Source organism: Sebastes fasciatus, chromosome 19, assembly GCF_043250625.1.
Source record: "Sebastes fasciatus isolate fSebFas1 chromosome 19, fSebFas1.pri, whole genome shotgun sequence".
In the NCBI taxonomy this organism is placed as follows: Eukaryota; Metazoa; Chordata; class Actinopteri; order Perciformes; family Sebastidae; genus Sebastes; species Sebastes fasciatus.
Window position 1 is genome coordinate 19324863 of NC_133813.1, and position 25527 is coordinate 19350389.

General features: G+C 40.2%; 1 protein-coding gene across 4 annotated transcripts in view; it reads right to left on the bottom strand.

The window, feature by feature from the left end:
- Positions 1–25527, bottom strand: part of slc27a4 (solute carrier family 27 member 4) — a 35380-nt gene that overhangs the window by 6098 nt on the left and 3755 nt on the right. Inside the window, exons 2-14 of one of the 4 annotated variants that reach the window (XM_074618081.1) lie at positions 24485–24576; positions 17163–17324; positions 12834–13044; positions 12476–12659; positions 9067–9225; positions 5249–5318; positions 4977–5068; positions 4071–4180; positions 3629–3838; positions 3297–3423; positions 1532–1669; positions 1268–1432; positions 375–521 (exon numbers count right to left, since the gene is read on the bottom strand). In XM_074618081.1, coding sequence (XP_074474182.1) covers positions 375–521; positions 1268–1432; positions 1532–1669; positions 3297–3423; positions 3629–3838; positions 4071–4180; positions 4977–5068; positions 5249–5318; positions 9067–9225; positions 12476–12659; positions 12834–13044; positions 17163–17324; positions 24485–24519 — 1810 coding nt within the window. In that variant the 5' untranslated portion in view covers positions 24520–24576. Of the gene's footprint in view, positions 1–374; positions 522–1267; positions 1433–1531; positions 1670–3296; positions 3424–3628; positions 3839–4070; positions 4181–4976; positions 5069–5248; positions 5319–9066; positions 9226–12475; positions 12660–12833; positions 13045–17162; positions 17325–18771; positions 19248–24484; positions 24577–25527 lie in introns of those variants that run through there. The other 3 variants (XM_074618084.1, XM_074618082.1, XM_074618083.1) reach the window with 3 other exon arrangements.

Consider the following 25527-nt stretch of genomic DNA (forward strand, 5'->3'; position numbering starts at 1 on the left):
CCGCGCCCTAAAGCATACCCTGCTTTATGGTCTATTTGACTCTAAATGGGACCATAATTTACTAAATGAACATCATGCTGTATCGAAGAAGACTTGAAACTAGTGATTGAGACCATAAACTCATGTTTACAATGTTTACCGAGGGACTAAATCAAGTATGAAGTAGGCTCATTTTCTCATAGATTTCTATACAATCAGACTTCTTTTTGCAACCAGAGGAGTCGCCCCCTGCTGGCTTTTCAGACCCAGAAGGTTTGAGGTCTTCAGAGACCCTTCAAAACCAGTTGTATTTTATTCCAAATTGCACAGCTTCTGAAAAATCTCAGCTTTTGATTGATTCTTTTACACAAACGGCAGTGAACAGAGCATCTTACCTGTCTTGTTGACCTCCTTAAGGAAGCGGAGGAATACAGGTCTGGCGTACGGAGGGAGTGCTTTCTCCATGTCCTTCACAAACTTCTCCAGGTCAGTGGTGTGAGACGGATCGGCGATGGCAGCCATTCCAGCCTTTCCCTCTGCTCCTGTGCGCACAGAAAACGGGCATGTCAGAGGATAAATTCTGTGGACTACTGAAGTTTGAGGTCAGACAGATGCTTGTGTTAGTGCAACGAGGCCATGAATCCTCCTTGTGACTTTACACAGTATCTCACTTCCCCTTAGACACTGCTAGTACTGGAAGAGACACTTCTGAAGTATTGACTGTATTAGTATATATTTTTTAAATTTAGAAACAACACTAATTGGAATATCTGTTAGTTTGTGTGTTAGTATAACTTCTGCTGTGGCAGCGTGTCTTTCATACAGTATGTTGTTTGTTGTGATCTGTCTGACTGGTTTTGGGGATTAATAAAGTTATCTGATAATATCTAACATGTAATCTAATCACAGTGACTGGAAAGTGGCGTCTGTGATTTTGTCTCTGCAGAGCCTCAACTACAGCTCAGCTTTATATGTAATGACATTTCAAAATGGTCTAATTCATTTCATGTCACAATAAATCACGAGTAAGCCCAGATACTGCAGCTGTGATAACTATAGCACAGTATGATTCTTGTGAAATATCTGTTCAGTATTCCATCTGTCTCTCTATATACTATACGCACTGCAGTGACCTATTTTAAAGACACGCACAGGCAGCAGACGTGTTGTTTGTGCCCACTCTTGCACGGCCCCAAACCAAAACAACAGCTTTCTTTGGACGCGTATTGAGGAGAATCTCAAATAAAAGGACAAATATTCAAGCATGTAAATTGACAGATTTTTTTACCTGGTACTTCTACTCCATAGACGACTACGTCTTTCATGTCTAGCAGCCTGCTGAGAGTTCCCTCCACCTCGGTCGTCGAGACGTTCTCTCCTTTCCAGCGGAAAGTGTCTCCTGTGCGGTCCTTGAAGAACATGCTGCCGCAATCATCCATGATCAACACGTCACCTGGTGAGAGGAGGAGAGGGCGACGGATCATATTAATTCAGCCGGTCAGCATGGAATACAGTGAATAACTCAATATATGTGTGTGTGAGTGACTCTAACCAGAGAGATAGGCGGTGTCTCCCTTCTTGAAGACACTTTGAGCAATCTTCTTGCTGGTTGCTGATTGGTTGACATAGCCGTCGAACCTCCGAAGAGGGTCGTTCTGAATGATCCTGCCGACAAGCTGCCCAGGTTCGCCTAGAGAGAGAGAGAGAGAGAGAAAGAGCAGAAGAGTTTATGAATATATAACTGGCAATTGTTATAGCAATTACTATTTTCCACAGACAAAGTGGATTGTTTTGAGCTCCATCAGGGGTTTCAGAAAGTGTGACTGTATGTCTACAACACTTACATGATAAACACAATGCTGTGCAATCTTTTAGAGGGAGTTTGTTGAAGCGTTGTTGTGAGTCTGTTAACCTATGAGCTGAGTGTTCAACCCACTTGCAAAGCCAGTAACGTTTGATGTACAAATTTACAGAAAAACAACTGCAGTATGCCCATTGTGTCTCGTGATTAGGGCCGCACAATTAATATTGAATATTAATCACGATCACGATTTTGCCTTCCCACACTTAAATGAATGTGACTGCGATATTGACTTTTAAAATGCGTGCTACGCTCGCAAAACTCAGCTGAAAATCAATTCAAGCGCTACCTAAACTAATAGCCAGCCACCAGGGGTTGATCGACATGTTTTGGCTTCACTTTTGGTGAGCTTTCATGCCGCTGCGCATGCATCCTACAGCGGCAGCCTGTGGAAAACTTTCATGAATGTTGCGGCTGCTAGCAGACGGGCAAAACAAAAAATGCACTGAATTCAGGTGAAGATTAATTATGATTAATATGGCAGAGTAGTCAGCCAGCAGGATGACAAGAAGTGGGTCCACCATGCTATGCTGTTTGAAACAACAGCTATAGGGATTTCCATGGGACTACTTGTGTTTTTAATTTCTCAAACTTAGGGCTGCACAATTAACAGAATATTAATCGCAATGATGATTTTGGCTTCCCACAATTAAATAAACATGATCGACTGCGATACTGATGTTTAAAATGTGTGCTCTGCTCATAGAAAACTCCACTGCATATCAAATCAAGCGCTTCCTAAACAATGTGATCTTACAGAAATACATGAAATGAACACCCGCCAGCAGGTATAGTACACAATGTATACAGTATAGGGTACGGTATATCATGTAGAGCAGTTGGGCAAAACAAGAAGAACCTTATTTTAAGTCTTATTTTGGTGCAACAATGTGTACATTAGTAGGAATGTAGCACAACATGGAAGTGAAAGCAGTGCTCCGTTTAGTTAAATGTGATATTATATATAATATTTAAAAGTGCAATAAAAAATATTTTGTCCCTAAAATCAATGAATAATCGTGATAAATAATCCTGATCTAAATATTCATAAAAATAATCGTTATTATCATTTTGGCAATAATCGTGCAGCCCTATTTGCTATAGATGTATAATGAGTTCAGTTTTTATGATCTTCTTAACATGTAGGGCTATTTCCTTTAATTTAATATTCTTTATTTATAAGGACAAGCAAATGAATCAACATCTCTGTACATGTGCCAGTCTTAGCTAGCAGACTAGTTTTATTATCGCCAGTGAGTTCAAAGTCAAATGTGTACAAGAATCACTCCTGCCACAAGTACAGACTACGTGTCCAGTTTTATTTCACTGATAATCAAATATATGATGTGGGTGGGAAATTATGAGCAGCTGCGTGCGCTCCTTAACACCTCCACTCTGTACGTACATTAAAACTTACCAAAAGTGAACATTTAATATGTGTATAGAGTAAACCTACCAGGTTTACAGGGAATACAGACGCCATCAGGACCCCTAATGAGCTCCATGGTCTCCTCATCAACCCTCACCAGTCTGATGGGGTAGACGTAGGGTAGAATCTGACTGTTGAAGCCACACGCTCCAACCTACAGCACAGACATAATAAATATTAACAGAGCAGACCGGTTGTAACCAGCCAGTGCTTAACATGACGAGGATTTTTAGAGCAGTACAGAAAAGAAAACGCCTCGGAACATAATGTGAAATTCTCTCAGGTGAAAGGACTTGAGTGGGTGGTGGTAGTCTTAAGGAGTTCAGAAGAAGGTATTTCAGGTATTTGTACATTCCCACCTTGTTATCGAAGTTGCCCAGGCTGCAGTTGCACTCTGTGGCTCCGTAGAACTCTGCGATCTGTGGGATATTGAAGCGATTCATGAACTCCACCCATATGGACTGGCGCAGGCCGTTGCCCAGCGCCATGCGCACCCGATGTTGTTTCTCCATGTCCCGAACTGGCTGGTTCAGCAGGTATCGGCAGATCTCACCAATGTACTGCACAATCTGGAGGAGAAAGGGGCAGAAAACAAAAAATAGTTTAGTGAAGATACAGAACAGAGATAAGAATAGACTAATTACTGGTGCTTATAATAATGAAAAAGGGATTTAGAAGAGATTAACTAGGAAATATCATTAAATCTTGAGATTATTTTTTAAAGAAAAAGACATCTTTTGAGCAACACTGAGAGATCGTGGTGTGCTACTCTGCCCACCTATAATGTACATTATTGCTTACAGTGCAGTTGTATTTGGCACAGTCGTCCCAGAAACGTGAGGCGGAGAACTTCTTTCTGATGACTACAGTCATGCCGTGGATTAAACACTGGCCCACTCCCACAATGTTACCTGTGGTAAAAATAAATGAATGAAAGGATGCAACCTGGAAACATACAAAGACATAGAATTTAACATGCAACTTGTGCACCATTTTCTGTCAGCAGAAGAAGTCAAGAACACTGAGACTAAATGTGTGCCAGAAAAGACACTCGTTCAAAAATGCAGGTGAACATTAGCAACACTTTTGTGACGCCAATTGGCTTTATCCACTATCTAAGTCTGGATGCTGTTTCAAGCTAAGTTCACTAAAGCCCCATTTCCACTGCAGGAAATTTCCCCCAGAACCAGGAACCTTTTGAGGAGCTCATTGCGTTTCGGTCGCAGGGACCAGGGTCTAAATTAAGTTCTGTGGACCTTTTACAGGGTCTTTTTACCCTCCTCCAAAAGGCCCTGGTCGGGGTAGTACGTTCTGAAAGTACCGGAACGGGATGGAGTTTGCAGAGATGCCAGTTGCTGATTGGTCAAACACACACAAAGCGCCGCTGCTTCAACTGTACTGCTTCATTCATAATAAAAAGGAAGTACTCTAGTATCTATTTAGGACCATTTTAGGACGAGGGAAGAGGATTTCTTTTTGTTTCATAACATCAAAAGTAAAGTTGGGCTTTGCTGTCGACTTCCTGACTCATTTAAAAAAAGAAAAACAGACAGAAAGAGAGAGAGAGAGATCCTTGCTGGAAACCTGGCTCAAGATGAACATTATAAGGAACTTAGCAGACTGAAGGAAACAAGAACAGATGGATTTCCTGACATGAGGAAAAGTTGCAGATTGTAACTTTAATTATTACTATAGTTCTAGTTTTACCTGCAGAGTGGTAGAGCGGAAGGCAATCATACAACACATCATCTGGAGTCATCCTAAAGCCGTAATATACCAAGGCTGCCATGCGATAGTACCTGAAAACCAAGAGAAGAAAGTAAAATAAGCCAAAACAAAACCACCAAGTTTTATGAAGTTCTCTTCCATTTCTCTTCTAACAGTATTTAAAGCTACACTTGAAAGCGACGTGGATCAATAAAGAGAGCAGCTGCAGAATTCCTTTGTGTCTGTTAGTTAGCTGCACGGCTCCTTCCTACCTGCTGTGCACAACAATAGCAGCTTTAGGCATCCCAGTGGTTCCTGACGTGTAGATGTAGAACAGGCGATCTGAAACAGACAGCAGGGTGAGAGTGAGTGAGATAACATGCATGTCAACAACTAAATGTGCTGTGACTGCTCCGTCACGTTTAAATGTGTTACTCTTTTTGACAGAAACATTTTTGATGAAAGCTCACTTCTGATTATCTGTGCAGGAGTGTAAATGCTTGGCTTTGATACTTCATTACAGGCCTATTCACAGTTTTGATTGCAAGCTCATTTTGACTAAGTTACAGTATTGAAGTATAGAGGCAGAATAAAGCAGAATCCCATATTAAAGATTGTAAAATTATACTATTAAAAGGGACTGTATGTACGTTTTTGCACGTATAAACGTTTTTTAATAGTTTTTTATTGCCAATGTGTGAACAGGTTGTAATCTAACCTAAAAAATTAGACCTTCTGCAACTTTCTGGGTTTCCTCTATCAGCCTGTAGACTGCTTTTAATGTGAAGAATGCGTGCCGTTTTTTCAGGAAATTACAACGGATGTGACGTCATGTGCACACGTGAGTTAGGCTTGTCGTGGTAGTCAGTGTTACCAGTGTTACACGGTGGTCTGGTACACACCGATTGCATTACGTACCCACCGCCCCCACCGTCACTTTGCTTTTTTTACAGAAATAAAAACCCATTTAGTTCATTCATACAAACTGAAGTGAACGTGTCTGCTCCGTACAGTCTCAGCTCAGAGTAGCAGGTGTCAGATTTCACATGGGATGAAAGAGAGTTGACAGTCAGAGAAATGGCGGAGGATATGGTGTCGAAGCGAAAAGCAAACGCGCCTATTTGGCAATATTTCAGATTTAAACCCAATGCTATAAGGGACCCATAACGTTAATGAGGTAATCGCCGCGAGGAGGACGGAGCGGTCACAGCCGGTGTGCGCGGTGCAGCGGCGTCAGGTGGAAACCTGCAGCCTCACAGCGAAAACTCTACCGGAGAGGCCGGACACACAGCCAGCCACCCGGCGGTAAAGATCAAAGTAAGCTCGCTATACATATTGACCATCATCTTTTCTTGTAAAATGTCCAGTGTAATCGGCAACACCGGTGTTGTCACAAGTTTATTACCCGGTAGGAAAATTTCCTCACCGTCACATCCCTAACGTGAGTGCCTTTAACTCTTTAGCTCCGCTACAGGGCTTAGAGTGTGCAACCATAGCTAACCTTCAGTTAGAAATGGAGTCTGCTAACGGCAACAAACGACCAGCCCCCACCACAACTCAGACTCCAACACAAACTCCACAGAAGCACAAAAAAACCCTAAAGTTATATCTAGTGAAGCCCGTCTTGCAAAACAGGAATGTGTCGATGTCCAAGAAAAACTAGCGGCCGGGCCTTCGATTCATGGAGTGACCTTCGTTCGGTAAGCTGAAATGACTGCCAGGCATGTGAAATATAGAGGGATGTTGTGGTTTTAGCTGTCAATCATGTTCAGTCTTGTGTCGCCTCACTGTTTTGACCGATGCTCGCATCTCGCATCTATGTAGTGCGAGCACAAGCGTGAACAACAAGTCGCTGACCATCCTTAACGGCCACAGTTGTCACTGTTAACAAGCAATTACTGATTCTTACATAGAGCCCCTTTAAGTCCCTTTTTTTTCTCAAGGATATGTGTGATGTGTAAGCAATGTGGTCTAGTGGTTAGGCAGCAAGATCCTGTTTACACCCAAACTCTTGCACCCATATATATACAGATTTGCTCTAGATCCAGTTGAGAGGTCCCACTGCTTCACAAGGAACAACAATTGTGTTTGGATTATGCTTTCCTGCTCACAACTGATTTTATCTATAATAAATTCAAACCACTGCTTAACAGAAGAAATATGCTTTTGAGCTCCGGTGTACTGCTGGCTATGCGCTGCCTAAATTCATATACAAACTTCAAACCCTTTCACCGTGTTGTTTGGCATAATCATAATCAGTCGAGCGGGTGCCAAGTTTTGCCAAATGCGAACACGGACAAAGGTCACAGGTTTTATTGCTGCAGCCGCCTGTGTGGCTATCAGCGATTAGATATGATGTTCAAGAGCAAAAAGGACTCCATTCATTGTTCTGACTAAAGAGCTCACCGATTAGCTCTGTGGAAAGAATGAAACATGTGAAATGCTTTAGATATTCTATCTAGCTATTTTGTCTTTATGTGAACCGAGGTACAGATTGTAAAGCCCTCAAATGTGTGACACAAATACAAGTTACGTGACTTGATGTTGTATGTCAATATTACAGATTCATTTCGTTCTCCCTTTAACCCATATACTGTATATGTGTTGCCTTAGAAACAAGCAACCCATGTGATCTCTGGTGATTAATCATCAGTAATTCCCAATAACTATTAAAAAGAGGGGCGAATTCTGGTTGTTTTTACTTCATAAAAATATAATGAATTAATGTTTCTGTCCAGCCTCTGTATTGTATTTGCAGTCATAAATATATTAAATAGCATTAAACAATAATATCTAAAATAATGAACACTGAAACTGTATTTTTTTAAATACATCTACTGCATGAAAAAAAAGAAACTTGACATTTCAGTTCAGTGTTTTTCAGTATGATTGAACAATGTGATTTATTTGACTGTGAGTCATTGCTTCCTTTGCCACAAAAGTATGACTCATCACTTTGTCTACTGATCTGTGCTGCCATACTATCAGTAAATGCAAATAAATTAATGTTTGAAATTACTTTGCTGCTTTGGTTAGAGTAAGTGCTGACATTTTGACAGAAAAGTTTTACTACCGGTTGGTTGCTGAATTATTATTAAACCGTGGAAAATATCACTTAAAGGGATAGTCTGGGTGTTTTGAAGCGGGGTCGTATGAGGTACTTATCCATAGTCAGTGTATTACCTACGGTAGATGACGGTCGGCACACACTCAATTTGGAGAAACAGACAGGAGTTACCGCCCGGAACCGAAGTAATGTACTGCTGTGGACGGGGCCGGCAGAAAAAATTCTTTTTAGTCACCTAAAAGAAAGGCTCGCCTAAAAATATCAGTTTAAGTGTAAGCTATATTTAGAATATTTTCACCACTTTACCTTACCATCAGACAGCCCTTTCTGACGGGGAACTGAAGCCGTTGTATCCATCTATGCTCTCGCCAAAGAGCCACCAGACTCCGTTGAAAAAAGCTGTAGTTTTACCTCGCAGAACACAGGGGTTGCTGGTCTACCGCTGCCTCTATTGGTTCATTTGTTTGTGTTATTGTGTGACTTTGGTGAATCCGAACGAACCAAAGTCACACAATAACACAAACAGACTAACCGATCGAGGCAGCGATAGACCAGCAACCCCCGTGTTCTGCGAGGTAAAATTACTATTTTTTTCCAATGTAGTCTGGTTGCATAGATAACGGCTTCAATTCCCTGTCGGACACATAGACTATGTAGCTGTCTCATGACAAGTTAAACTGGCAAAAATATAAATAGCGTACACTTAAACAGATATCGTTTTTTTAGGAGGGCCTTTCTTTTAGGTGGCTAAAATAAATTTTGCTGCCGCCCCCGTCCACAGCAGTACATTACTTTGGTTCTGTGCGGTAACTCCTTTTTGCTTCTCCAAACTGGGTGCGTGCCGACCGTCATCTACTGCAGGTAATACACTGATTATGGATCTTACAGCCCCACTTCAAAACACCAGAACTATCCCTTTAAATGACTCCCAAAAGCATATGTAAAATGGCTTTTTTGTTAACTTCTTGAATCTATTACCATTGTTGGAAAACTCTGATCCGGATCAGTTCATGGTGTTCTCACCTGTGAAGCAGCGTTGCGGCCGGCTTGGCAGGTGAGACGGGGCACTATCCAGCAAGGGCTCTAGGCACTCGGTTCCCTGCGGCACTACTTTGGGGTCCCAGTCTCCGGAGCAAAACATCTGCACTGTCTTCCCCATCAAACTGTGGACCTCAGACACCGCTATGAGAGTAAGAGAAACGCATTAAAGTCAGTTAGACAGAAGAAAGGAGACAACAAATTGAAACAGCTCTCATACTTTTCCCTGAAAAAAAAAAAGAGTGTATCTTAATTTAAAAGCCTTGTGTCATGATGGCTCAATACTAACGCTACTGGCTTGACTTTGGCCTGCATTTCCAATTACTTAAAGCCATAAACCACATGACAAGTCCAGGATCCAACACAAACCTTTCCATCAATCCCAGGATGAACAGCTCAAAAATCAATCACTCTTTATAGCTGTTGAGATCAGGGCTTTTTCAGATTGGGCAGGGACCCAGAAGAGGGTCATGAGGAGATTGAAATAGATCCCTAATTTATGTTTGACCAGTCAACTGAGCTGCTGTACTTTTATATCATTACTGTCCCTCAAGCCTAAGCAATATAAAGGCATGTTTAATAGTACACTGCAGGTTAGTAGATTAGACGTTAGAACAGGTAATTAGTTCTGTTTGGACATTCAAAAATACTCACAAACACATGCATGTGATCATGTAATAGTTGATTTAAAATCTTAAATCTATTAGTTTTACAATATATTAGTCAATATAACAGATATAAGAGCAAGACAAGAACTAAGTAAGAGGAAAACATAGAAATATAGATACAGAACGTTAAGTTTTCAGTTTACATTTCTGGCTACAGACTTTCTGTACTGCTGCCGGTTATGAGTTTATTGACCACTTTGATTAATATCGGAAGGAAGAACATTTACTTTGATGGGATGGCATTCATCTCTCCAGACATGGGGCGGAGCAACTTGTGTCAAATCTGAGGAAATCTTTACTTAATTCATCTGACTGACATGTTTCTCTATCCCACATAGTAATCCAGACCGCCCAGGGCTAAATTACATTTTAAGGAATAAAAAAAACACTCAAATGTCAATAGCAACCTCATTTCAACAAGTGTAAACCCGTTCTGGATGCTGTCCAGCCCACTGTCTTCACTACTAAGTTTGGTCTTCTTAATGTCAGATCCCTTTCTGACAAATCATTTTTATGTTACCATTTTAACAGTAATGATCTTGATTTATTTCTGATCACCGAACCCTGGCTGACCCGGGATAAAACAGTGCCCCTAGATGAAACTTGTCTCCCTGGCTACTCCTACCTGGACCAGCTCAGATTAACTGGCCGAGTAGTTCTTTTAAAAGAATAGCCTTAAATGTTGTGACATTACCTTTGGGTCTTTCTCTACCTTTGAAGCCCTCGGTTTTATTTATTTTTTACCTTTAAACCTTAGTATGAAAGCAACAGTACACAAATTGCATATTATTTCCAGTGAAATATTACAGTATGCAAACGCTGGACACTACGGCGGCATAAATATCCCACAATGCAATGCGGTAGTGACGACAACACTCATAACAGTTCCGTCACATCAATAACGCTTCAGTTTAAGTACAAGTATAAGTAAGTGTAAGTAAGAGTAAGTATTTGATTCTCATGAACTGTCATTTTGGACACATGAGGTTGGTACGGGTTACCATGGTTACACATCTCCAAACAGCAAGAAGGCTCTCAGGAAGTGATGACATAAATTACAGTTCAGTGCGTCCGAAAAGACACACACTACTGTTTATTCACATAAAAGTATGTTGAACGTTAGTACACGTTTTGTGAATGTAGTGCATAGTATGTGATTTTAGACGCAGACAATATTCTGATTCTTGCCGATTTTAATGTGCATGTGCGCTGCCCTGAAAATGTTTTAGCCAATGAGTTTTTAAATTTGGTAGAATCTTTTATTCGGCGTCTTGCTCCTATTGGTCATATCCACATCAAAGTCCACACCTTAGATCTTGTTTTATATACTGGAATTATTTGAAACAACACACCCTGCATTGCTATCGGGGTTAAGATAAGATAAGATAAGATATTCTTTTATTAGTCACGCAGTGGGGAAATTTGCAGTGTACAGCAGCAAAGGGGATAGTGCAGTTACTGATCATAATTGTATTTTGTTTAACACTACCCTGCCCATTATCTGAAACAGACTTTCCACCATGTTCTGACAAGAATTTGCCTCCTCTGATTTTCACATTTGCTCTTCAATGGACACCAATGATATTTTAAATGGTTTTAACAGTACCTGTTCAGCCAGTCTAGGCAGAGCTGAACCTTTTAAAACAAGAAAGCCCAAAAATCCTAATCATTTGTCCTGCTCTCTAAATTTATTTCACCCTGTCTGGATTGATCATTTTGCCAAGACCATAACCAACATGAAGCCTGCATCCTGTTCCTTAAACAAGTCCTGAAGCTATTTTGCCCTTTTATTTCAGTCATACTCAATTCCTCTCTCACATCTGGCACTATCTATCCATCCATCCATCCATTTTTATCTGCTTATCTGGGGCCGGGTCGCGGAATAGCTAGAAAACTGATATGATTTTCCAGAGGAGATCAGGCAAGCCACATCTTTGTCCTCTTTAAAAAAGCACTTATATTCATTTAATTTTCTTGCCGTGTATGTCTGATAATCATTTCTAACGTTTTATCATTTTCAATATTTTATTGTATACTCTATTTTAAGTTTATTCTTACTTTTATGTTTTTATAATGCTTTTATTTTATTGTCATTTTGGATTGTTTTTATTTTGCTGTTGTGAGGCTCTTTAATTAGGCTTTGAAAGGTGCTATACAAATAAAATGTATTATTATCATACTTAATTATTTGATATGCTTTAATTATCATCCATTAAAACAAGAGATTTTATTAACAATATTGCTAATGTGTGTGTCTCAACAGGGCTGGATTTACATTAGCTATGTTGTTGTTCCAGTTTTTTCCCGTACACACTTCGTATCCATTTAGTTTATCATTTATTCTTTTTTTATCTCTGACTAGCTCAGTCCTTGAATATTGCAGATTGATGATGGAGACTTTTGTCCACTTCCCCCTTCATTACCTCTTCCCTTCTTTCCATCCCATCAGCCATTTAAAGCTCCATTGACTGATATTGAAGAGACACCTCCTCTGAAACCCATCTATCTTTTATGACCTCTGTTGCTTTCTCCCTGCACCACTCGCCTCTCTCATCACAGCGGAAACATAACAGCACTCATCAGCAGAAATCAGTGCTTCAGAATATTTCGATTTTTGGCTATTAACCCGACAATGATACAACTATAACAAACAAAATCTGCCCACATATCCTTCAGATGCTTCTCTAACTCTACACCTCTACATCCTCCATGATCCCTGCTCTTACCTTCATTCAGCTCCGAGCCAAACACCACAGCCTTGGCATTGGAGATGGTGACACAGTGGACCAAGGCCTCTAGTCTCAAATTGAAGTTGATTAGAGCGGCCTCTACTCCGATCTTGGCCATGCCAAGCCAGAGGCCCACGTACTGAGACCTGTTCTCCATGAAAAGCGCCACCACGTCGCCATCCTGAAGCGAGAAACGACAAAAAGGAGCGGCTCGTCAAACTGACTGTCATCAACGGGTTGACTGGATTTTTTTTTTATTATTCAACGTGAGTCTCTATAAACGGGTCATGTCAACTTTGCCACAGAAGTCTTTTTCCCTAATTCTTTCAGGAATATTTTGTTTTGTAGGACCAACCTTGAAACCCCGTTCCAGCAGCAGGTTGGCCACTTTGTTGGAGTACTCATCCAGCTGTCGGAAGGTCCACCTCTCCCCCGTCCCCTCGAAGATCAGCGCTGTTTTGTCCCCGTGGCGGCGCACCGTTTCAGCGAAGATCTTGGGAATGGTGTTCTTCTCTTTGAGGTGGCGTCTGACGTTCATCTTCACCCGTAATAGCACACTCGCCGCACTGAAGGAGCAAGAGAAACCATTATTTGAAAAAGGAGAAAACAGACAGTTTAAATAACTCTTCCTGGTATAACTCCAAAAGACAATTTGCCGTTTGATGTAAAAGCCAATCCACCTCAGATAAAAGTGTGTTCGTTTTGCATGTTTTAGCTCATTAACTACAAATTGTCTGCCACAAATGTTTTAAATTGACGTCCTAATTGTTCTTGAGTTAAATGTTTTTTTTCTGTTTGGCAGCAAAGTTGTCAAAAAAGTCAATATTTGCAAAGGTTTAACATGCAACAATAACATTACTTTTATAAAAAAAAAATTACAAAGCTAGCTGAATATTCATTATTACAATTACACCGTTTATCTCTGTGAGTCTCTGGTGTTGATTTTTACTCTGTCATGTATGGGAAGTTGGAAACCAGTCACTTCCTCTGCACAGTGAATGCATGAATGGCGAGAAATCAAACTAAACACTTGGGATATTCTTTGGATAATGATCAGCTGTAATATGAAGTGTGCATAATTTGCAGCTAAGGAGCCAACATTTGCAAAAGTGCTAGTAATTTAATATTCAACGCAGTGCCTGAATTGGACCACAAAATGTGCCAATACCCTAATTCAGCAGTTTCATGACATGACCATCGCAGGTGTCTTGGATATATTTATATTTATGTGCATATCTTGGTAATATGTCCCACTTAAAATGTATTTTTCTATACATCTCAGTACATACAACATACATTTACACAATTTGTCCATAAATGTATTTGGTTGATACATTTATGTAACTGTTTATACAAAACAAAACTGTACACAAATATAACATTTCATATATGCTACAATAAAACCAACTGAAAGTTATCTGTTGTCCTATCGATTAAACTGAATAATGAGAGGGAATACCGAAGAAAAAAATCCATAATGTATGGGCAACACTGCATTTATTTAGCTCCAATGATGCAGTCAAATGTGACCGTGAAGTAGGATACAGTGTGTCAAATCAACATAAATTGAGTATAACTGAAAACATCTTGCAATAATGGCACATAGCATGACAGAACAAAGAGGGAGAAAAGAGAAAGCATGAGAATAGTATTTAACTTATTTACATGTACTGTATTGGCTTAGGCCTTCAGTGCTTTGTTGTCATACTTTTTTGTAACTGCGACCTGAAGTGTTTATTTATGCTTAGTGCTTGAAAACGCAGTTATGGTCTTTTCAGAAGGTGCGTACCTACGTAATAAGAAGTAAGGATACTCATGTGGACAAAAATTAGAAGGGCCACTACTCAGAACCGGTGAGTACCGGCCCATTTCAGGCACTGATTCAACGACAAGAACTTTGAAGCTCATCTACATAATAGTTGAGCTATATATCACTTATACTGTGCAAAACGTAACAACAATAAGCATAAAACATTATTACAGAGATGTCTGGGTGAGTCCCCGGGGCAAAGTCTGCCTGAATGGAAAGATCTCACTCGACAATTTACATTTATGGGGCAAAGGCACAGATAGTGGGCATTCTCCTGAGCACGGTACAATTAAAGAATCATCATAAAAATGCAGAGCCCAGTCACTTACTGTGCAGGTTGGTGATGATATTTTGTTATCATTACACAGGATATTGGCTTCCTGTTGGTCCAGATAACCATAATCTATTGTTGCACAGTTGTTTCATTAGGACACTTGGCCGCAATAAAGCGGTTTGGAGCTCATTCTGTTGCAACAGACGAGCTGCATGAACTCCACACTATGTCATTAATTTCCTTCTCTTGAGATACTTTTTGTTCTATTGTTAGCAAAGTGACTTTTAGAGAGATCCGTAATAAATCTGATATTATTACATTTTACCGGTTTCTCTATTCACGGTCATGAGAGGAGTTTCGTATTGGCAACAAACTACACTGCACCATTATGAAAAAAAACTATTTACAATCAATTCTAGCAAACGCAGATACTTAACGCTGACTAAACCACCTAGTGACAATCACTGCCGCTTTCAGGGACAGCAATGTGAATACTGGAGGTTGGTTTAGTTTACAAAGGCATTAAGGTGTGCACCACACTGCTTCCAAGCCTTGTCGCAGTACATTACAAAACAGGAATTTATGAGTCAGCGTGGAAAGGTCATGCTTCGACAGGGTCAGATATAGTGAATTTTTAACCTTCAGCCATTATCAACATATAGACAAACAACGACGACGTTATCAGAACTGCACTTAGAGGGACGGGTATTTGCACATGAGCAGATGCACGCAACTAGGTAGCTGAAGCATAAGTAGTCTAATGAAGAAGAAAAATTAGTTATGGCAATGCTCTTATTATATTATCATTCAGCAAAATGTCTTTAAATTATAGCATTGGAAACTGTGATTTATATCTCTAACTGATAAGAGAGCAGAAGCCATTGTTTGCACACTATGGGTCACAGAGAATCGCTAATCACTACTGGTTTGGTGACTGTGGATTATACGTCACAGAGAGCTCATAAAAGCTTTTACAATTTCCTGTTTTACCATCACTGGAGCTATTGAGGAAAAGAAGGAAGTTAATCATAAACTAATTACCATGGTGATCCCCCCCCCGCCCACCAACTGTAAATATTGTCTCTAGGTAAGACGTCCACTCTATTGTCCTTGGTCGAAAATATTTAAGGCTACCTGGCGTGTCAAGGTTTGAAACGTGCACAACAGGACAGGTGTATGCAGCTGGTGACTAACACTGGCTGTGAAACCAGGCCTGAGGAGGAAGAGCCTCAGGTCTTCCTCCTTCAAAGCTGCTTTCAAAAAGGTGTCAGGTTGCATTTTTGCAAGGCTTAAGATGTGGGAACACTTTACTTGCAAATAGGGCTGCCCTCTCTAAGTCGATTAGTCGATGAACCGGTCGTTTCGGTCTTAGAGGACTAAAATTTCTTTAGTCGACTAGTCGTTTTTTTCATGCTGAATGACTTATTTCCAAGAAACGTATGAGCACATCTCTGGTAAACACAAGATTTAAACTGATGCTTTTGTGTGACTCTTTGTGGAGAAATTCTGTTTTACAGATCTGTCGATTAAATCAACTTATCGATTAGTCGACACAATCGTATGAGTGTTAGTCAACTGAGGATTTCTTTGGTTGAGGACAGCCCTAGTTGCAAAAGTTCCCCCTATGGAAAAGCTTGTTGTCAGTAACAAGCCGTATCACATGTCCACTAATCAAACTGATGCATTTAACGCAGCAGTAGACGAGATTGGAGCAAATATGATTACAAAAAAGTTATTTTTAGAAAACGGTTACTATAGCCTGACAGTAGTGCATGAGACAGGTAATAGAGGCAGTTGAGGCGAGAAATAGGCATTACAGTAACAGAATATTAATTCACATTTGATCAGCGCTCCCTAGTTTGACCGTTTGATCGGAGTTCGCAAGTGATTGACAGCTGCCTCCGTTGAATGAACAGCCAATAGGAACACTCTCGCCTGAAATGACCCGTGATGGGCCAAGTTCTACCGTCACAAGCTAGATTTTTTAAAGCCGAAAAACAGAGCCATGAGGAGGTGCAGAAGTCTAGTTATCTTTCAGAACACTTGAATTCAGTATGCTGAAAGATTATTATGGAATTTCTGCACAATGATGCCAAAAGTATTCTGCCCGCCCCCACTTTAATTGCACGACGACCTTCTTAAGCGTAACAAGACTCAAATTTTAAAGGCATGTATTATTGTGTGAAACTTGAGCTGCTTCAAGCTTTTAAGAAAAACAAAACAAAAAACTATAGTGTGTTGTACAGTCGTACTGTACAGTTGGACAGTGACACATTTGCTATTGATTTGGCTGAGTATCCTTCCAGTGCATTGGATCTGATAGGGAGGCTTTGCTGCTCTCCCATCCATATTGAATGAACACTGTTGGAATAATAACTAATTTTATACAAAAAAGGAGCTATGACTCTCCCAATTATTTTTTAACAGTGCACTGAGACAATGATAGGGCTACAGTTCTGATACAGTTCACCAGATATGGATGTTAAAATACTCAAATTAAAGTCAGAGTGACCTATTGTGAAAAAGAAGAAGTGAGTTTTCTAGGTTCCATTAGCACTGGAACCATGCCAACACATATACAACATCAACCCCATGCTTACTGTAAGTCTCTGCAAATTGTTTTGGCGAAAATCTGCAGGAAGCTCCATCCTCCGCTCCCCAGGTAGAAGATCAGGATGGCCGGGAGAACCTGGTACCAAGGCAAGCCCACCAGCAGCTTCAACACGAACAGCAGGGCTGTGCAACACGCTAGACGCATCATCCTGAAAGAATGCAAGCACATATAAATACATACAGATAATGGCTGCGGACGGCGGCTGCTAATCGCAAACTTTTCAGACCAAACATCAGTTCAGTAGGAGAAAGGTTACATGTGGTTAAAGTAAGCAAAGAAAAACAGATGTTGAATATCTTCACTGTGGTATTCAAGCCAACCACTTGGGAATGTAATCTACTATGATTTTGTTTATCCTGTGTGCCCATTGTAATGGACTGACTCAACTCTGGTACACTTTCAATGAATGAGGACAAGGTTATACCCATCTGTATGTTGTCATCTCTGTATGAAAACTGCAAAAATACATATAAAATATATTTTTTCTCACATGTGCAGAATTATTAAACCGAGAAAATCCTTGAGTTTTTCTTTTTCTCTCGCAGCTGAATAAAAACCCAAGGCTGCAGAGACCTTGAGGGAAATCCTAACTCAAAGCAAATTGTGTATAGTGACAGCTGAGTGCAGCAGAGGACACAGCATGTGTTGACATTGGTGTTCGGTGCCACCTGATATAGCTAGGAAGATGATCCTAAAGATAGGTTTACATGACTTGCTTATTATCTATTCATTAGGCTATGGAGGAAAAACACTGCAGGGGTTGTTATTTCACAAAAAACTGAGCTTTTTTTTGGGAAGATATCTGGCAGTAAAGCTCTTTTTCTATAGAGCCAAGATGCTGACTGGATATTTCTTGCTCTGTCTCTAATGGTGATGATGGCTATGTAATAGCAATCCAATACTATTTAAAACATACACCGACGCTCTGAATGTCCGGCATGATGGGGATGTGTCACACGTCAAGGGAAAGAAATGCAATCAGGAGGGCCAAAAAAAAAAACCCAGCTTCATCATTCGCTGCACCCGGAAATTTAAAAAAGCGCACTAGCATCATATTGCGGTAGTGGATGGAGGAGATGATAGCGAAGCTCAACCCACCAGGGTTGGCTTTAAGACTACGCCTCGCTCGCTGCTGATCATGCCATGTGCGCTTTTCTTTTCAGCCATGGGCCTTCAAATACAGTTACCGCATTTGTTTGTACCATATATTCACCGTGCTATATAACCTGATGTAGGTTATCATGGTAACAACAGGCGCGCCAGGATGCGCAGCGTATTTGCGCGCATCGGCTTAAAAGCAAAGGAAGCGGATGGACGGTGTGTGACAGCAGCCTCTTTTAGGAAGAGGAGGCATGCTGAATATGCAGTCCACGTTCACACCAAATTACCTTTCATGGACCGAGAGATGGCTGATATTAAAGCCATTCTCGGGTCCTGACAGTCGCTCGATCACCACGCAAGGTTGACAAAGGGACAACAGAGTCCCTTTTCTCTCCTATAGCAGATATAATAGTTGGACATCGCGGGGGCGCACAGTCAGATCGGGCTGTGGCTCAGCTTTTTTCTTTTTTTTTTTTTTGTTTAGCTTTACATACCTTGCAACCTCGTTCACACCGTCATGTATAGGTGCGCAAAAAATCCCCAGACGTGAAACCCTTGTTGTGTGCGATTCCGCCTTGATCGGCTTACTGGTCTCCTCTCCTCCTCACAACCACCGCTCACTTCGCTTGACAGAGACACAGAGACACGGACACACACGCACACCGGGATCCCCTCCTGCCTGGCTTGTAATACCACAATGAGCTGCTCCTCTCCTCTCCTAATTCACTCCACTGCGCGCCTCGTCGTCGACTTTGACCCCGCTATGATGATCATGATGATCCGTTCATTGTCACAACCATCGCTATCGATATCATTTATGGGCTCATTGTAGCAGATAAAGCTGCAGCTAGCAAACGCAGTAATTCAAATGACCTTATAATTTTCTTAGCTGCAGCCCGCCCACTGCCGTCAGCGTCCCACCATCAGTGCATCAGGAATAAGCGCAGATGGACGGGTAAATGGGCCAATCAGAAGAAGGCGGTGAGGACTTACATCCCATCCGGTATAGGGGCGGGGTTTGCGGCACTGGTGAGGAGGAAATGCGGCGCGGCCCTACTTGCAGCCTGCACAGAAAGAAAGCGAGGCCAGCACGTAACGGTTTCCACCCGGTAGTGACAAGAGCATGATGCGGATCCGAGTGGCGTAAAACGAGCCCTACCTCCGCCTCACTACGTCCATTCATCACTCCGCATGCCCAGCCACAAGATGGGCTTTAAATACGCATCTGTATTGAGGAATGAGGAAGGACAGGGTTCCCAAGATCTACAGTAAAACCCTGCAGGTTTTCACTGCAACCAACATCAGCTGATTGCTTGAGTTGAAAAGCTCTATTATTATGTGCGTGCAGTTGTCTTTGTACTTAGACGTTTGGCAACCAATGCATGTGGAAATTAGGGCTGTCAATTGATTAAAATATTTAATTGCGATTAATCGCATGATAGTGGGTAGAAAATGGAGCAAATATGTTATTTTTTATAAGACAGTCACTATATCATGACAGTAGTGCATGAGCCTCTCTGTGTCCTCAGGTGCTCTTAAAGGCATCTGCAATATTTCACAGACAGGAGGAAAACAACCAATCAGAGCCGAGCTGGAGCCTTGCTGTCTCTGAGCAGCTTCAGTCAATTGCTTGCAAACTCTGATCAAACGGTGAAACCCGGCAGCTGTGTTGAGATCAGTTGAAGAAATACCAAGCACCGCCCACCAGCCGGAGCACACTTTCTTTACCCATCAATGACTCGATTTTTTTGCTTTTAATATGCATCTGTCACACTAAAAGGAACCAAAGGGGGGAGCGAGGAATGAGGAAGGACAGGGTTCCCAAGATCTACAAGAAAACCCTGCAGGTTTTCACTGCAACCAACATCAGCTGATTGCTTGAATTGAAAAGCTCTAGCATTATGTGTGCTCTAGCATTATGTGTGCAGTTGTCTTTGTACTTACAAGTTTGGCAACCAAATGCATGTCAATGCATTAGGGCTGTCAATCGATTAAAAAAATTTAATTGCGATTAATTGCATGGTAGTGGGTAGAAAATGGAGCAAATATGATTAAAAAAAGTTATTTTTATAAAACGCGTACCTATATCCTAACAAAAGTGCATGTGCCTCTGTGTCCTCAGATGCCCCTAACTGCATCTGCAAGATTTCACAGACCTTGGAGGAAAACAACCAATCAGAGCAGAGCTGGAGCCTTGCTGTCTCTGAGCAGCTGTCAATCGCTTTGCAAGCTCTGATCAAATATGAATCAATTATCCGTTACTGTAATGCCTATAAAAACAGTTTGCAGCACTGGTGAGGAGGAAATGCGGCGCGGCCCTAGTAGCAGCCTGCTCCTCCTGCACAGAAAGCGAGGCCAGCACGTAACGGTTTCCACCCGGTAGTGACAAGACCCTGATGCGGATCCAAGTGGTGTAAAACTGAGCCCTGCCTCTCTGCCTGCATCACTACGTCCATTCAACACTCTGCTGCTCCAGCCACAAGATGGGCTTTAAATACGCATCTGTCACACTAAAAAAGGAACCAAAGGGGGAGCGAGGAATGAGGAAGGACAGGGTTCCCAAGATCTACAATAATAAAACCCTGCAGGTTTTCACTGCAACCAACATCAGCTGATTGCTTGAATTGAAAAGCTCTAGCATTATGTGTGTCTTTGTACTTACAAGTTTGGCAACCAATACATGTGAACATTAGGGCTGTCAATCGATTAAAAATATTTAATTGCGATTAATCGCATGATTGTCCATATAGTGGGTAGAAACTGATCAAACGGTGAAACTATAGGAAGCACTGATCAAAGATGAATCAATATTCTGTTACTGTAACGCCTATTTCTCGCATCAAATGTTTTCAGAAACATCTTGTAGTGTACTGTTTAGCTGTTAAATGAGAAAGTTTCTGACCCGGCAGCCATGTTGAGATCAGTTGAAGAAAAATACCAAGCACCGCCCACCAGCCGGAGAACAGCCAATAGGAACACTCTCTCTCTCTCTCTGTAATGACCTGTGATTGGCCAAAGTCTCCCGTCAAGGGTTAGATTTTTTTTTAAAGCCTGAAAACAGAGCCATGAGGAGGTGTAGAAGTTTAGTTTTCTCTCAGAACACTTGAATTACAATATGCTGAAAGGTTATTATGGTATTTTTGCCCAATGTTGCCAAAAACATTCTGTCTACTGCAGGTTTCTGTTCAAAATGAACCTTAAAAGTAAGATTTAATACTCTTATCAACATGAGTGGGCAAATATGCTTGATTTTATACAAATGTATGTATATATTTATTATTAGCAATCAATTAACAGCTCAAAACAATGACAAATATTGTCCAGAAACCCTCACAGGTACTGCATTTAGCATAAAAATATGCTCAAATCATATGGCAAACTCAAGCCAAACAGGCAACAACAGCTGTCAGTGTGCAGACTTGACTGACTTGCCCCAAACTGCATGTGATTATCATAAAGTGGGCATGTCTGTAAAGGGGAGACTCGTGGGTACCCATAGAACCCATTTCAGGTCAAGGGAGTGGGAACCCTTTCAAAATCGCCATGCCAGCTTTTCCGCGCCAAAATTTTGTGTACGTTTTGAGCATTATTTAGTGTATTTCGCGACAAGGTACATGGTTCATACCAATGGATTCCTTAGGTTTTTTCTAGTTTCGATTGAGCCCACTACAACCTAAAAATCACAAGTTGCACTAATGCGTTAAAGAAATTAGTGGCGTTAAAACTAATTTGCGCTAACGTGTTATTATTAACCTTGACAGCCCTAGTGAAAATATTGCTTACTTATACTTAAAAGCACTGAAAGACGATTAAAAGTGTGCCCTTATATGTGTCAGTGGCTGTAAAATGTGCTCCAACCACATACAAAATTTGGGTCAATAATAATAAAAAATATGTTTTTGTCTTCCTGATTCCTTGTATATGTGCACACATATGGCCAATGAAAGGTGATTTTGATTACTGCTACTTTAAGCCATAAGAGTTTTGTAGCCCACAATGACGCAAAAGATTAACTTTGTTCTGACATTTCACACAGTGTTCATTACAGCAGTGTGACAAGTCATGAAACACATTGCATTATCAAGGAAGATTGCAAAAGACATGGCCTACTATGACAAAATGCTGGAGGTCACTGCTGCAAAGGTTACTTCCCCTGTGGTTTAGAGAGCCCAAATTAAAAAGGGGACACGTGTACTTCTAAACTCTTGCAAAATATGTTGCACCATGTCACCCAATTTCAAATAGTTAATTGCATCTGCAACAGTGCCAAAGACTAATCAGATCAAAGTTTTACATTGATCAGCGTTTATCATCTGGAATCGCTGATACATGGATGGTAAATGAATGATAGGCAAAGATCAGGATAAGAAGATAGGATGTCCTTTGACCTGCAAACGAGAGATGAAAGTGCATACGTACACTTTTTCACCCTTCACTTTCACAATTTTACGTGAGGCCCATCGACACACAAGCAGTCAAACAGAGCATCATCCGGGCTGTGAAGCTCCTATCCCGCTATCAGTCAGAGAGACACATTATCAGTGGTTCTCAGACAGATAAGGGCACGCCCGGTATATTATGCTGCTACTCTGCGTTTTCCCTTCAGTACATGTACTGAACATTTGGGGGCATGCAAGGCAGCATTGTGGAATTTTTTTCATATACAGGAAGCAAGTACCCAACCCTTTCTTTTTAGTTAAACTTTTAGATGGTACAGTGTAGACAGAGAGGAAACTGTAAATTGAGCATGACAAGTTACCTAATATCCTTTTTTCACCCCACTAGCACTTTTTAAAAAGTGGGTGGTGATTAAAAGCAAACAAATGTGTCCTATTTTGGGTTGAATTCAGCAGACAGGCCTGTTATAAACGTACAGTCTATCAAAATAAACTAAATGTTAGATCTTTCACTGAAATGGTTGGAGGAATTAATATCAAAAACGGTCAGTGTATCGTGATACCTTCTGACATAGTTCATAGCTCAACTATTTCGTTCAGTGAATGCTATAAATATGATGCATTTAACTCTTGAGTTTCCATAGTGGACAATGAGGTGACAAAGCAAATTGTATTTAAGTTAAGTTGTATTTAAGTTGTAAAATTAGATTATATTTTATTGTTTTTTTAATAATCACCTATTTTATTTTATTAAATTTGTACAATTTTATATTTTATTGTTTTTTTTAATAATCATCTATTTTAATGTATTTAATTTGTATAATTTTATTATATTTTAAAATAATCTATTTTATTGTATTTATTTGTATAATTTTATTATGTTGTATTGTTATTTTATGAATCACTTATTTTATTGTATTTAATTTGAATAATTTTATTATATTTTAGTATTTTATTAATCACTTATTTTATTGTATTTAATTAGTATAATTTTATTGTATGGTATTGTTATTTTATTAATCACTTATTATATTGTATTTAATTTGTAAATGTTATTATTTTATACTGTTAATCTAGTTTTTACTTCAAACTGCTATCACTACTTGTTAATATAGCTTTTAATTCTATTTTATTACATTTTCATAATTTAATTGTCTTGTGTAAATTATTTCATTGTTAAATTGATGAATGTTTTTCTGTTTTTTTCATGGTTCACACTTGTTCTGTCTTACTTTCGGCTTGTCAGTCACCTGTGAAGCACTTTGAGCCACACTAACCTCTTTGAACGGTGCTATACAAATAAAGTTTGACATATTGATTGAAATGGGAATGTACCGTCTGTGGTGGTCTGAGTGTCTTATTTATTACATATTATTGTCAGCATATAAAGCATATCATACCAAGAGCTAGTGCATTCCATTTTACACTTTAAGTCAACACTCTAGTGTTCCCTCTTTTTTGAAAATAACAAACTTGAAATTGACATTCATGCATACCGTCATCCAAACTCCATTTACATAAGCTCAAAAGTCAAAACAAAACAAAGCATTAAATTAATGGTTTGAGTAGGTGGCCTCTTAAATACCATGTCTGTCGTCAGGGCCAGTGTCATTCACCTCTTACTATGTTGTCGAAATCTCTCTCGGTAACGAGGTGAAAACAAAATCACCAAGAAAGATGGACAAACCTCCGTCTGAAGGAGCCGGTTGAGGTCAACACAAGTCCTCCAGTCACATCTTTAGTCCAAATCTATCCTCCTATATTTGGTCTTTAACCCCCTCTCCCCTCGTTCATGAGGAACAATTCTCACCACTGTAATTTTAGAGTTTTTTTTTTTTCAGTCATCCAGTTCCAGACCAAAGTGGCTGTAGAGATCTCGTGTGGTGGTCCCCCTCACAGCAGCTGCAAGACATAGCAAAGGAGGGGTTAGGCCCCTTCGGCAGATTACAGGGTCAATTCCCTCTAGTCCACTTTTCAAACAACCCTCGAAAACACTAAACAGACCGAGATCACAGTACCAAACAAATGACTCGCTTTAAAACACAAGGTATACAGTAGCTTTAAAATGCTATTTAACCCATCTCCATTTCAATTTCTAAAACTGGAAATTAGCTTTTTAAAAAAGACGTTTTTTCTCACACATTAATCCTGATAAAGCATAATTTACTGCATTTCATCTAAAATATCTGACAAATTAGCCCTACTAGCTAGATGACTGCCTTTTTTACACCATGCAGAACCAAGCAATGCTGAGCTGTGCCGGGCTGAGACTGATACAGAGACTGTACTGTTTTTTTCCCTATATACAGGGCTGACAAATCTGTAGCATTGGTTGCTACAGCGTGCTAATGTGCTGTACTGGTAGGATCTCATGTCAGTTAATGCATGAAATTTTTTTTTTTTAGATCAACTAATACATAATTTCTATTTTATAAATGTAAAAAAATGACACTGACAATCACAATTTATCATAACTAGCACTAATGACCAGTAAACAAAATATTGAAACATAAGCAAAATGTCACATTGGAAAAGAAGCAGCAACTGTTTGGTATTTTCTCTTGATAAATATCTATTTACCAGCCTTGACAATAATAAGCAATAGCTCAGCAGCCCTAAAGTGATGCAACTGTTTATCATTTACCTTATTCAAATTGTATTCATCTGGTGAGGGTGTGTACATGCAGTGCAGTTGGAATAAGGGGGTTTGAAGGCCTGGAGCTACAGAGAGATTCATTGTTTGATGCTTTGTCAATCATCTTTGTGCCTGCGGGGCACACTCGAGGCTCCGTTGGGTTGCAGTTCAAGGTTTTGAATGAGTGTTTCCTTTAAAAATTGTACTGTTATCCTTCA